This window comes from Rana temporaria, chromosome 2 (genome assembly GCF_905171775.1).
Source record: "Rana temporaria chromosome 2, aRanTem1.1, whole genome shotgun sequence".
In the NCBI taxonomy this organism is placed as follows: Eukaryota; Metazoa; Chordata; class Amphibia; order Anura; family Ranidae; genus Rana; species Rana temporaria.
Window position 1 is genome coordinate 433720165 of NC_053490.1, and position 14694 is coordinate 433734858.

At 46.4% G+C, this 14694-nt stretch overlaps 1 protein-coding gene across 1 annotated transcript in view; it reads right to left on the minus strand.

Moving 5' to 3' along the window:
- Nucleotides 1–14694, minus strand: part of POM121 (POM121 transmembrane nucleoporin) — a 34863-nt gene that overhangs the window by 15460 nt on the left and 4709 nt on the right. The window contains exons 3-6 of the mRNA XM_040338340.1: nt 11790–11948; nt 4354–4434; nt 3480–3651; nt 2912–3000 (exon numbers count right to left, since the gene is read on the minus strand). Of these exons, the coding sequence (XP_040194274.1) occupies nt 2912–3000; nt 3480–3651; nt 4354–4434; nt 11790–11948 (501 nt within the window). The remainder of the gene's footprint in view (nt 1–2911; nt 3001–3479; nt 3652–4353; nt 4435–11789; nt 11949–14694) is intronic.

Below are 14694 nucleotides of genomic sequence, written 5' to 3' on the forward strand. Positions count from 1 at the left end.
TCCACACAACATTAAGTCACATCTACAAACTTAACAAAAATAGCGAAATCTAATAAAAGCTAAAACATGCACATTATACAGTAGCACATTGTGTACAAAGCATGTGGTATAAAAAAAACCCACACAACCAAAATATTCTTACTACATGAAAGAAGTGCCGGTGAAGAAATCCAAGATCACGTGATGAACAGGTGCAATTAGCCAAAACAAAGACACCAGAATCCTCCAAAGTGATCTTTGTCAGTTGCACTCCCTTAAGCCCCTTTCACACGGTCAGACCATTCAGTTTTTTCGGCAGACCCGAAAGGCCGCTCCATTCTTCTCTATGGAGCGTCGGTCGTCCGCTGTGACATTTGACCCAATCAAATCAGACAGATGGCGACGTATCAGGTGAGATCAGAGGAAACAGCCATTTTCATCAGCTCTCTCCATAGGAGACAGCGGCGCTGGACAAGCCCCTCCCAGTGAGCAGAGAGGGATCTGTCATCTGCCAGCTCAGCGAAGATCCACAGATCCGCCTAGTGTGAAAGGGGCCTTAGGCTCTGTTCACATCTAGGTGTTGCCATTTTACAGAAGTTTTGCCGTTCAAAAGGTCACCAGTGTAGAAGAATTAAAAAGCCTGTAATCTCCCCAAAAAATATATTTTAAAGAAAAATTGGATAGCATGTATCCAGCTTAAGAGCAGCCAGTGGGTGTGGTTACTGAAAGCTGCAAAACAGATTATCACAGCTATACATTTAAGATGGTGCTGCTACAAGACCAAAGACAGTACAAAATAGATCATAGCGCGCACATGTGCAAAAATTAAGTTTATCATGCAAGGCTAGTTAAAAACACCTGGGGGGGTTGGTCACACTATATGGTCATATAGGAGGAATCCCTTCAGTTCTCCCATATAGAGGAGTTTATCTCCCATGGGTGAGAGACACAGGTTCATTTTATTACTAGGGTAGGACCCACTAATCCGGGGTACTTTGTTGCAGTAAGTGGGCTTAGCACTATATGACCATACCCCTGTATTTTTGAATATGTTCATGCTTTTTAACTAGCCTTGCAGGATAAACGTAATTTTTGCATGTGTGCGCTGTAATCTGTTTTGTACCGTCTTTGGTCTTATAGCAGCACCATCTTAGATGTATAGTATTTTTATTTTATTTGTTACGGAAAGCTAGTGACATCACTTCCAGGGAGGGAGGCACTGTTCCTGTTTAGCCAGTGGGCATATACAGAAAAGCTGATCATAGGTTCCTGCCTTGTGTTCTCTCAGCAATAAGGATGCATTGAACATCCCAATTCATGAGATGAGAGGGGGGGAAAAAAAAAAAAAAAACACCCCATTCACACAGGACGCAGGGAGACTAGGGGGTGCAGGGCGCGCACACACACAGACACTAGCTGTGCTTTGAATCAAGACTACCATAGAAGAGAGCTGGACACTAATGATCACTATACATTAAAGGAATAGTACAGGCAACCACACAGTCTACGTTTCCACAAAGTCGCATGACAAGTCACAGCCCATTGATTTCAATGGCATCTGTTCCCATTTATGCAACCTTGAAAAATCAGACTTTGAAAGGGTACCTGCACTACTTTAATGCGACTGATTGAAGTTGTGCACTCTGAGTGCAACTTTACACTCTGAGCCACAATAGTGGAAAGGTAGACAAAGGCTTTGTTTCCTCTAGTGGAACTTGGAACACTTTTGCAAGTCGCAGCCTATTGATTTCAAGAAAACTCTGTCCCATCTATGCGACTTTGAAAATGGTGCCTGCACTACTTTGAAGCGACCTTGATCCAGAGAGTGCAAAGGCGCACTCCAAAGCTACTTAGGCTACCTTTCCATTAGTGCGAAGGCAAAGTTGCAATTTAGAGTGCAACTTTACACTCTGGCTTAAAGCTGCATCAAAGTAGTGCAGGCACCTTTTCAAAAGTTGCACAGATGGGAATGTCTGCCATTGAAATCAATGGGCTGTGACTGTCATGCGACTGTCCAAAGTTGCACTAGTGGAAACAGAGCCATAAACTCATATGTAATGAGCAAGATATTGATCTGTATTCTTCCACTCGATGTTCCTTTGTACCTCATTTTTATATTGCGCCGGTCACGTGACATTTCTCCTCTAGCTCCCAGCAGCTGGGCGCGTCACTCCAATCTCTCCCTCCAACAAAGATTACTGGAGGATTATGGTGTTTTGTCTTGGCCAATTACACCAGTTAATGGATTTTTTGAGCTACTAGCCAGGCCTTAAGGGTTACTCGCCAACAGTTGCCCCACCCAAACCCTAATCACACCCTCAAATTCTCATGAAATTCCACTTAATTTTTGTAACTTCATTCTGCATAAATCATTTAACATTAGTGCCCCATCAATGCAGTCTCACCAGTGTAGGGGGAAGAGAGCTGGCCAGATCACCACAGAGGGGGAACGTTGCTGTAACAGCTTTCATTTGAGTTGCCCAGTGTTACCAGCGCTCGCAATCACACAGGCCCTACTCCTATGAGAGATGTCTCGGCATTGGACCCGTGTTGTCCATCAAAGGACCCGGGCCAGGAGGTGGGACTATGACTGCGAGCGCCAGGAACACTGGGAAATTCAAAAGCTGTTAGTGACTTTCCCACTGGCTCTACTCTCCCTTCACCTGGATGATTGCTGGGAGAACAGCTCCCATTTGTGCATTTTTTTAAATAGACGTTTTTCATGTAATATTTTGGATTTTTCACATTTGCACACATTAATGCGCTACTGTGAGATGTGCATATTTTTGGATTGTATTAGATTTCACTTTGTTTGATTTTATTGAAAGTAGCAGCATGGAAAGATTAATTGGTTTATGCACTCACATTTTATTTTCATGTCTACAAACTGGAAAAACTGCCCAAAAACAAAAAAAATAAAAAAAAGAATTACCTTGCTTTTTTGGCTGAAAGATCTGGCGTCTGGCTCCTGGATGAGGGTGAACTTGAAACTGCAGATACATTTTGTGTTCGCTTTCTTTTCTACAAGTCAAAGAAAAATTTAATAGTTAAAAGATTGTGTAGCTTACACAAAATTTCCCCAAAAACAGACTATGCATAGGCAGATCTTTAATCAGATTTTTCAACACGAAGCCTCCAAATACACAAGCACCGAGTGCTTTTATCCTTATTGTGATGACCTTCCACTTTACTGCCATGCACCCTCCGAGGGGCACTTGGAGAAAATGGTTCAATTCTACATTAGTACCGGAGTTCTCTCAAACAGTCTAGAAGGCAATGGCCCACCTAGGTGATTAAGTCCTAGTAGTGCCCCAATGTTTCCGGTTAGTCGAACACCGGAGAGAGTGTCCATACATATTCATTGACTGTTCACAAAAATCCAATATTTATGAAAATAAATAAAAAGTTGACAGGTTAGAAAACCTGTCCAATTCCAACTGAATCAATAGTATAAGTGTCACAGAAGCTTCTTTTAGTCCAAACTTTTGAGGATTCAATACCTGCAGGATGACTTTGCTAGAACTGTAGGAGCTGCTGATTGCATTGTGAGAAGACATTGCAATTCCATTAATTGCGGAACTATTCAACGAACTGATCGAGGAGGTCCGCGACCTTTTGTTGACGGTGTCTTCCAGAATGTGTGAATTGAGACCTCTTTTTAAGCCGTCGAGCCTGATAAGAGCACAAAAACAATACAAACATTCAGTTATCGGTTACCAGATACTGAACCGATCAAAAGACACAAGGAATATTCCCTTTCAACAGTAGTTTATCAACATGTACTGTATTGTCTGCCTTGACACCTTCAAGTTTTTTTTAGACCAGTTTCTTCCTCAGCAGTCATCTGAATTAAATGCCACAATGTCAGATATTAAACCATGCATTCAAATTGGATATTTGACTCGATACATCATTCTGCCCAGCATCAAGGCAGTAACAAAAAACCAACACAAAGCACACCTTGTGGCTCATGAGTACATAGCATTTTCAGAATTTCAAAAACTACGTTTTATGCAAGGCAAATAGCCATTTACCGTATTTGCCGGCATATAAGACGACCCCCTATTTTTCCAGGAAAAATGTTGGTTTTGGGATATACTCGCGGTATAAGTCTACCCCCTTCCTACTAGTCTTTATAGAAGCTGAGGGGTAGCCAGAACAACCACTGACAGAAACAGGCTTTTTTTAGATCTCACTGTGCCACTACATTACATGGCGGTGTGTTTACAATAGAAGGCCGATAGGCTGCCAGTATTTAGTTCTCCAGAACCTAGCAGATGAACTTCTACACCAGACACCATTACATATGGTTTGCCTGATGACTTTTTAAAAAAAAAAAAAAAAAAAAAAAAAAAAGGTATTTTTCCCACTTACTTTGAGACACAAGAAGGCAAAGTTCCATTTGGTAAAGTATACTCAAATGAGGAGTCTCGACTTCCACTGCTGCCTTGCCTCCTAGTGAGAAATAAAATAGACACGCAATTTAACAAAGTTTCTTCACAACAGAAAATACAAAATGTAAATGGTGCCTAGAAGGCAGCTTAGGCCCCATGCACACAACACGCTGTTAAACGCGTGTTCAGAGGCAATTGGACACTTTTTTTCAACTGCCCCTGAACACATTCAATGTTATCCTATGTGTCCATGCACACAGTCTCGTGATTTCATTTATAGGCGTTTTTAAAGGTGACCTATTTTTACACATTAGAAGTCTCAAATGATGAAAAACACACACACACACAAACTAATTGCTTGCATTACATTGTGGACAATCCAAAACTTGTAGGAAGGTGACGTGGCAGGTGGACATTCCACAACTTGTGGCAGGTGACGTGGCCAGTGCAAACCAAATCGATAAACGCTTATTGCGATTTTTACCAAAAATAGGTAGAAGAATACGTATGGGCCTAAACTGAGGGGAAAAAAATAAAAATTATATATTTTTGGGGGATAATTTTAGCAAAAAGTAAAAAAAGGGATTTTTATTAACAGCTTACCTGTAAAATCCTTTTCTTGTAGTACATCACGGGACACAGAGCAGCATAGCCATTACATATGGGTTATATAGTGTACCTTCAGGTGATGGACACTGGCACTCTCCGACAGGAAGTTCCCTCCCTATATAACCCCCACCCATAGTGGGAGTACCTCAGTTTTGTAGCAAGCAATATGCATCCCAAAATTCCCCATAAGAGGGGTGGGAGCTCTGTGTCCCGTGATGTACTACAAGAAAAGGATTTTACAGGTAAGCTGTTAATAAAAATCCCTTTTTCTTTATCGTACATCACGGGACACAGAGCAGCATAGCCATTACATATGGGATGTCCCCAAGCAATGCTCCATGAGGGGAGGGAGACAACCAGAAAAAACCAAACAAGAGGTGCCACCGGACAAGAGGAGATTAAACTGCGGCCCGCAGTACCGCCTGCCCAAAGGCTGAATCAGCGTTCCTCCTAACGTCCATTTGATAAAATTTTGCAAATGTGTGGACAGATGACCAGGTTGCTGCCCTGCAGACCTGAGCCATAGGGACCTGGTGATACGCTGCCCAAGAGGCACTTATAGCTCTAGTGGAATGAGCCTTAACCGATAAGGGTGGACTCTTCCCCTTCAGGCCATAGGCCTGAATAATCGTCTGCCTAATCCACTTAGCAATAGTGGCTTTAGACGCTGCCTGGCCCTTCTTGGGCCCTTCCGGCAGAATGAATAAGACGTCCGTCTTACGAATCTGGGCTGTAGCTTCCAAGTAAATCTTTACAGCTCTAACTACATCTAAGGAATGTAGTAACCTCTCTTCCTTAGAAGAAGGCTTTGGAAAAAATGATGGAAGAATCACATCTTGATTAAGGTGAAAATTTGATACCACCTTAGGCAGGAAGGACGGAAGCGGCCGCAAAACGACCCTGTCCTTATGCAATAATAAATAAGGTGCCTTACATGACAAGGCTGCCAACTCCGACACCCTTCTGGCGGATGCCATGGCCACCAGAAACACTAGTTTCCTAGTCAAAAGGACCAAAGGAATCACGGACAAGGGCTCAAAGGGCTGCCTTTGCAAGGCCGATAGAACCAAATTTAGATCCCAAGGATACAGGGGAGCTTTAATCGGGGGATTCACCCGAATAACACCTTGTAAAAAGGATTTCATTAAGGAATGGGCAGCCAACGATCTCTGGAAGAAGACCGACAAGGCAGACACCTGCCCCTTGATTGTGCCGACCGCCAAACCTTTTTCCACTCCCAACTGTAAAAACTCCAGGATTCTCCCAATAGTATATTTGCGGGGATCCCATTTCCTGGTTTCACACCAGGTAATATAGGCCTTCCACACCCTATAGTATATTAACCTGGAAACTGGTTTTCTTGCGTTTATAAGGGTAGAAACGACCTGCCCTGAAAGGCCTCTGTTTCTGAGAATCAGGGACTCAGCCGCCAGGCCGTTAAATTTAGGGCCTGTAAGGCAGGGTGGTAGAATGGCCCTTGTGAGAGGAGGTCCGGACGTAGAGGGAGGACCCAAGGCTCCTCTACGGTCATCCTTTTTATCAAGGAGTACCAAGGTCTTCGGGGCCACGCTGGGGCCACTAGAATCGCTGGCTTGCGTTCCCTTTGAATTCTGTGAAGAAGACGGGGTAGCATCCGTATTGGAGGGAAGGCATAAATTAGCGCAAACTGATGCCAAGGACACACCAAGGCATCTGTCCCGCAGGCCAATGGATCCCTCGTTCGAGAGACAAAGTTTGCTACTTTGGCATTGAATCTGGACGCCATAATGTCCACCTCCGGAGTACCCCACTTCCGGCAAATGACCTGGAACACTTCGGGATGGAGGGACCACTCCCCTGGGGACATCTGTTGGCGGCTGAGGAAGTCCGCTTGCCAATTGTCCACCCCGGGGATAAAGATAGCTGAGATGCAGGGGACATGGGCTTCTGCCCATGAAAAGATCCGATCTACCTCCCTTTGGGCTGCCTGACTCCTGGTGCCACCCTGGTGGTTTATATAAGCTACGGCAGTGGCATTGTCGGATTGCACCCTTACTGGGGAGCCCTGCAGAACCTCCGTCCAGCCCAAAAGAGCCAACCGAGCTGCTCGGATCTCTAAGACATTTATGGGTAGGGCTGATTCTGCCCTTGACCATTTCCCCTGTAGGGTTAAATCGTCTAGGACTGCACCCCAACCTGATAGGCTGGCGTCCGTGGTTACTATCCTCCATGAGGGGGGATTGAACGACCTTCCTTTCAGAAGATTTTTTGTGACTAGCCACCAACACAGGCTCTGCCTTACCGCATAGGGAAGGGAAATGGGAAGATCCAAGGCCTGGAGTCTTTTGTCCCAGGCCGCGAGAATTGCTCTCTGTAGCCTCCGAGAATGGATCTGGGCATAGGGCACTGCCTCGAAGGTGGCCACTAGCTTTCCCAACAGGCGCATGCAGAGGCGTATAGATGGCCTTGTGCTGCTTAGGACTATGTGGATTAACTCCCTTATCGAGTCCACTCTGGACTGGGGCAGGAAGATCCGTTGTTGTCTTGTATCTAAAATCAGACCTAGATACTCCAACCTTCTTGTGGGCTGTAAAGCCGATTTGTCCCGGTTTAGAACCCAACCCAGGGACTCTAGGCAGTTTACTGCTAGCAACACTGCCCGATTTAAGCCGGCCGCTGAGTGGTCGACTACCAGAAGATCGTCTAAGTAGGCCATGATCAGAATGCCCTGTTCCCTTAGGATGGCTAACACGGGGGCCAGGATCTTCGTAAAAACCCGAGGGGCCGTGGCTAGTCCGAACGGAAGAGCCACGAACTGATAATGCCGATAGTTTAGGGCAAAACGCAGATACCTGTAATGGCCTGGGAAAATCGGAACGTGCAGGTATGCGTCCTTTATATCGATGGAGGCCAAGAACTCCTTTCCTTGGAGGGCGGCCACCACCGAACGAATGGACTCCATTCGAAAAGACCGGACTCTTAAAAAGCGGTTTAATAACTTTAGGTCCAGAATAGGCCTGACGTCGCCGTTTGGCTTCGGGACAACGAAGAGGTTTGAGTAAAACCCTTGTCCTTGCTCCCCTGCTGGTACTTCCATAATCACTCCTTGAGATAGGAGTCGCTCTAGGGCGGACAGAAGCGATGCCTGTCTCTGAGGGTCGCCTGGAAGTCTTGACATTTGAAAGTGAGGAGGGGGGAACTCCCGAAACTCCAGCTTGTACCCCTGAGTTACTGAGGACAGAACCCATTGGTCGGTAACTTGGGCCCCCCACAACTCCGAGAACAACCGGAGTCTTCCCCCCACTCGAGAGAGTGGGGGCGCCCCTTCACAAGGCTGCCTTAGGGGCAGCCTTAACCGGCTTACGGTTCCACGGTCTCTTGTTCCCTGCAGCTTGCCCCTGGGGCCTGTTTGCAGCTGCGCGTCCAGGAGGCCGTCGATACTGCCTAGAGAATGAGGGCCCTGGAACTGGAGAGGTTGGGCGCTTAAAAGAGGGACCTCGGAACCTTTTCTTAACCGGCAAAAGGGTGCTCTTACCACTAGAGATCTTTTGAATATATTTGTCAAGATCTTCTCCAAACAATCTCTCTCCTTGAAAGGAGAATCCTGTAAGGAGTTTTTTGCAGGGGGTTTCTGCAGACCAGTTCTTTAACCAAAGTAATCTTCTCATGTGGACCAAATACAGGGATAGGCGGGACGCCTGTTGGATTGAATCCTTGATAGCGTCTACCGCGAAACATAAGGCTCTAGGTAGATCGGCTAAGTCCTGAGCCTGTTGAGCCGGGAGGTCCTTTAGGGCCTGCTTGGCCTGGTCTTTTAAAGCCTGGCAGACGCCAATGGCAGCTACAGCTGGCTGGACCACTGCCCCCGCTGTGGAAAAGGATGCCTTTAGTAAGGTCTCAAGCCTTTTATCCACAGGATCTTTGAACATGTGAATATTGTCCACTGAACATGTTAAAGCTTTATTGACACATGATATGGCTGCGTCAACAGTGGGGACAGCCCATTTTTTTGAAAACTCCTCCTCTAAAGGGTACATAACTGCGAACCTTATAGGAGGCAAAAAAATCCTGTCTGGCTTAACCCAGTCCTGAAATATCAGGTCCTTTAACAAAGGATGGACCGGGAACACCAGGTTGGCTTGGGGCGCTTTTAGGGAGCCCAATGAGGACACAGCGGAGGCCAGAGGCTGAGGCAAAGGCATTTTAAAAGCTGACCGCACCATATCCGTTAAGGACTGAACCCACAATTTTTCTGCGTGAGAAGCTGAAAAAGGTTCTTCTATAGTAGAATCTTCAGAACCCAAATGGTCCAGATGATCCTCAGCCTGGTCTCCTGTATCATCCAATTCCTCAGTGGAAAGGACATCTTCCTCAGGAGATTCAAACCTGGGAGACGGGGACCTAGCCCGCTTCTTCCCGGATAAAGAGGCCGTAATAAGAGCGGCCATCCTCTTTTCAAATCCACCCAAGGTGGAGGCTAACATCTCTTCCGTGACATAGGAAGGAGTTGGTTGAATAGGGCCCGCCATAGCACCTAGCAACCCCGATGGCTCACCCAGGGCAGCAACCTCCGGATCCTCCGGGGAGGTAGGGGCAGGTGGATTCTGGGAAATATCCTCCGAGCCCGATGGGGAACCCTTCGGCTTTTTAACACCTTTAGCATTTTTAGCGTTCCCTGCACCCTTAGGAGCCATAATAACAAATCTGAGATACTCCGCTAATATACAACTAACTGTAATAGCTGGAGAAAAACACACATTTAAATAAATGAGGAAAAAAATTTAGGCTAGGGTAATGTTAGACAGAAACTAAACTTCCCAAAACCTAACAAGAGATAGCAATATTGAGCCCCAAGGGCTTAATCATATCCTAATATTGCTTCCCTTAATGCTGGGCTAAGAGAGTACCAACTACTAAGTACTCTGACTGCTACTTAGTACACCGGCTTTTCAGAGAAAATATGAGCTTAAACAGCTCTTTAGCAAGGTGTGTACAAAAAAACGGCCACTAGGTGTCACTGTGTCAGCATAACATAGGCAAACCTATCCTGCTCAGCTCAGCATCGCTGCTCCGTGTCCCTTCACAGCCTTCAGCAAACTGACAGGCTAAATAGAGTCTTTCCCTCTGATGTACAGAGGGGAGGGAACTCCCTGGGCGTCCCCCGCCCCTCCACGCAGCGTCGGCGCCTATAACAGTGCGCGCGCACGCGCGCGCGCGCTCCCGACGCCGCTCTCAGGAAGCAGGAAGCAGAATCCATGTGGGGAGAGGAGCCCGGGAGCTGCTGGAGACACACAGACATCAGGAAGTAAGTAATTTAAACCTGACATGCTCCCCTTTACATTTCATGGAGCAAAAACACCTTGTAGCAGCAGCAGCAGTCTATTAGCCCAGCCAGAGGAACAGTATACCTGGGTGTTTGAGCCATCCAGTCATGCAGACTTTGTGGTTTCTCTTTTAGCCCATGCACAGAGGCATAAAAAAGGCTTTTCCCCAGAGTCCCCTGTGGGGAGCCCACTGACAAACCAAGTTCCGTAGGCCCCCCGCTTACCTTTCCACGCCGCAGGGTATTGCTCATGCAAGAGGCCCAATCTTCCCCCTTCACCGTGGGTATGGTCATAGACCTTCAGGGACCGGGGTCCAAGTCAGGAACACCACACACCTGGACCTATACAGCACTACTGGCAGCAGGTATTCATAGGTTAAAAAACCCAGTCCTGGAACCCAGAGTCCAGCCCTCCAAGGAGAGGCATTATAGGCAAAACCCCATCCACGAATTGGGGCCCGGGTACCGTCCACTTTGGCTATGAAGCACCTTGGACGGATCCGGTCGGCTGGCCCTGGTCCCAAGGACAAACTGCAGGCACAACCTTCAACGTGCACCAACACCTAAGACACTGGCGAAAAAACTGAGGTACTCCCACTATGGGTGGGGGTTATATAGGGAGGGAACTTCCTGTCGGAGAGTGCCAGTGTCCATCACCTGAAGGTACACTATATAACCCATATGTAATGGCTATGCTGCTCTGTGTCCCGTGATGTACGATAAAGAAAATATTGCATTTTTTCAAAATTGTCGCTCTATTTTTGTTTAAAAAACAAAACAAAAAAACAACAACAACGTAGGTGATCAAATACCACCAAAAGAAAGCTCCATTTGTGGGTAAAAAGACGCCAATTTTGTTTGGGAGCCACGTCGCACGACCGCGCAATTGTCAGTTAAAGCGACGCAGTGCCGAATCGCAAAAAGGGGCCTGGTCTTTTACCTGCATTTTTGTCCGGGTCTTAAGTGGTTAAAAGTCCCCACTACAGTTCTCATATCTCAGACCTTAATCAAGAGTACCCAAGTTGGCTGATCAGAACCCCCCTAGTATCCCAGTATTGCCACTCATCCCACACCCCCCCCCCCCCCCAAGGAGTAAGAGAAGGAATAAAAATTGAGAATACATGGTAGGGAGAGGAAAAGAGGGGGAGGAACAAAGAAAAAGGGAGAGAAAGAATAAGAAAAGCTGCTAGAGAGAGGGATGGGGGGGGAAACATGAAATTAGGATAGAGCGATAAGAGGTAAATAAAGGAGAACAAAGGGAAATAGTGTTACATCCTATAATGTACCATAAGGGGTTTTAATAAAATACAAGTGGAAGGGACTACTAAATGTTTGTGGGTTAGGGGCGCAAATTACTTGTCTTGCCATGGGTGCGGACAACCCACTCTACAAAAATAATTTTACTGTTAGTGGTCCCCACAACTTGGGAAATGTTATGAAGGGGTCACGGCACTAGAAAGGTTGAGAACCACTGCTCTAATGGCTTTCATATTTAATAAGCTCACCTCCTCTTGTTTTCCAATCCTCCAGTTGTACTGTGCTCATCTTTGTTCATCCGTTTCCTGCTTTCTCTGATGGCATTGAGTACAGTTTCTTTTGCACATGGATCTGGTGCACACTGAGCCAGTGGAGATGCTGGTCCTGGAGACAGCAGGTTATCCAGGCTATAGTAGAATAAAAGCCAAGAAAATCAATTTCAAGCAAACAGGCTTTCTGTTCAAAGTGTATGACAACAATTCAAATGGTGCATTTGTTGGTCAGTGTTTCTGGGTTTCTAGCCAACCAAAGATCACCTAGATGTGAGCAACCTTGCCAATGTATAGAGTGATTTTTTGCACCATTTGCAACCATAAATGCACATGGTGGTGCACCATGCTGATACTTAGGCCCCATGCACACGAGACGCCGGTAAACTCGAGTTCAGAGGCATTTGGGCATTTTTTTCAACTGCCCATGAACACATTTAATGTTATCCTATGTGTCCATGCACACATTCACTTTTTTTGCGTTTTAAAGCAGTTGGGTTTAGGCTCGTTTTTTCAGAAGCAAAATTTTGGGTTCAGACGGAAAAGTTTTCGCGTTTCAGGCGCAAATCGCGGCAAAACGCCGCTAAACAAGGTACCAGCATTTTGCCGCGATTTCGTTTATAGGCGACCTATTTTTTTACATTAGAAATCTCAAATAGTGGCAAATGATGAAAAACCATAAAAAAACATAAAAAAATGTAATTGCTTGCATTGCATTGTGGACAATCCACAACTTGTGACAGGTGATGTGGCCATTGGACAATCCACAACTTGTGGCAGGTGACATGGCCAGGTGACATGGCCTGGTGATGTGACAAGTGAACAATCCACAACTTGTGGTAGGTGATGTGGCAGATGACGTGGCCAGGTCACGTGGGCCATTGGACAATCCACAACTTGTGGCAGGTGACGTGGCAGGTGATGTGAACAGGTGATGTGGCAGGTGACGTGGCAATTGGACAATCCGCATCTTGTGGCAGGTGACGTGGCAAGTGGACAATCCACAACTTGTGGCAGGTGACGTGGCAAGTGGACAATCCACAACTTGTGGCAGGTGACGTGGCCAGGTGATTTGTCAAGTGCATAATCCACAACTTGTGGCAGGCGACGTGGCCAGTGGACAATTCATAACTTGTGGCAGGTGACGTGGCCAGGTGATGTGGCAAGTGGACAATCCACAACTTGTGGCAGGTGACGTGACAAGTGGACAATCCACAACTTGTGGCAGGTGACGTGGCCAGGTGACATGGCCAATCCACAACTTGTGGCAGGTGATGTGACAAGTGGACAATCCACAACTTGTGGCAGGTGACGTGGCCAGGTGACGTGGAAAGTGGCCAATCCACAACTTGTGGCAGGTGACATGGCAAGTGGACAATCCACAACTTGTGGCAGGTGACGTGGCCAATCCACAACTTGTGGCGTGGCCAGGTGACATGGCAAGTGGACAGTCCACAACTTGTGGCAGGTGACGTGGCAAGTGGACAATTCACAACTTGAGGCAGGTGACGTGGCAAGTGACACGCTAAATACATGTACACTGCTGCTCTATCAGCTGCTCTGGTCTCACAAAATGGCTGAAATGGTTACACAATACTGTTTTGAGCTTAGGGAGGGTCTTATGATGTTTCTTAACCAAACGCTTATAAACGCAAACGCGCAAAAACGGGCGTTTTAAATGCCGTTTTTTGAATTTGAAAACTTGTGTTTAGATGAGTTTGCATGTGTGTCTCGTGTGCATGGGGCCTTACAGTTGGTGACTGAAGATCACAAGCTACGCTTTCAGTTCTGTATTTGCTAAAGTGTCCTATTGATTTACCATTTAAAATTTTAAGGACTGCTCACTTTAACCCTTTTGATGCCAGAGACTTTTTGCATGTTTAAAAACACACTTAGGCCTGAAGAGTAGTAAATAAATATAACACATTTTGTGAAAGCAGAGACCCTGGAGAATAAAAAGGTAGCTTAGGTAGTAGTAAAAAGGTTTTTTTTATATCCCTTGATATTTGCAAAGGTTTACCAAGTGCAGTATTTCAGTAAGATTAACGTTCGAGTGTAGCTTTATGTACGCAATTTTTTATTTATTTTTTAAAGAGGGTTTGAGTGATTGGGTGTAACAATTTTTTAAAGTTTTACCAAAACCTTATTTATATCAGAGGACAAAATACCCTATGTGATAAGCTCTATTTCTAGGGATCAGTGCCATTGGGCAGGGGGAGCAGTCAGGGCGCTATACATAGTCTCCTGAAACCCTCACAGCACTCCATCTGAATACTCCTCTTGAACCCTCAGCCGCCCGCCCCCCCCCCCCCCCGAACCCCTGTAGCAGTCTCCAATCACCTCCTGTACTATGTGCGCAGCCCCTGATCATCGCCTCCGTATTTTGGGGGAGAGCCTGTAGCTCCTTTGTAAGGAAGACTAAAGGCAGAATTAAAAAAAAAATAAAAAAATCATGTTACCTCCACTGTGCAGTTCGTTTTGCACGGAGTGGCCCCGAATCCTGTCTTCTGGGGTCCATCGGCGGCTGTCTCCGCTCCTCCTTGCAAAAGCTTTCCACGTTCATGCAAGCTCCCTCACATGGTGGAAAGCTTTTGCGAGCGCGCTCCCGTGATACAGCGGCAGGCATAGCCGCCGACTATCACTCGGCCCCGCCCCCCATCCGCTGTGATTGACAGCAGCGCCAGCCAATGGCTGCGCTGCTATCAATCCACCCAGCCTAGCCAATCAACGGCCAGGCTGGGAACCGAACAAGACAAGCACGGGCCCGGGACTGTCGGACGGGGAGGCAAGTAAAACGGGGGCTCGGGGGGGATGCATTAAGGTAAAAAAACTTTTACCTTTACAACCCCTTTAAGTTGTTGTCTGCTGGGTTTAGACTTTTCTA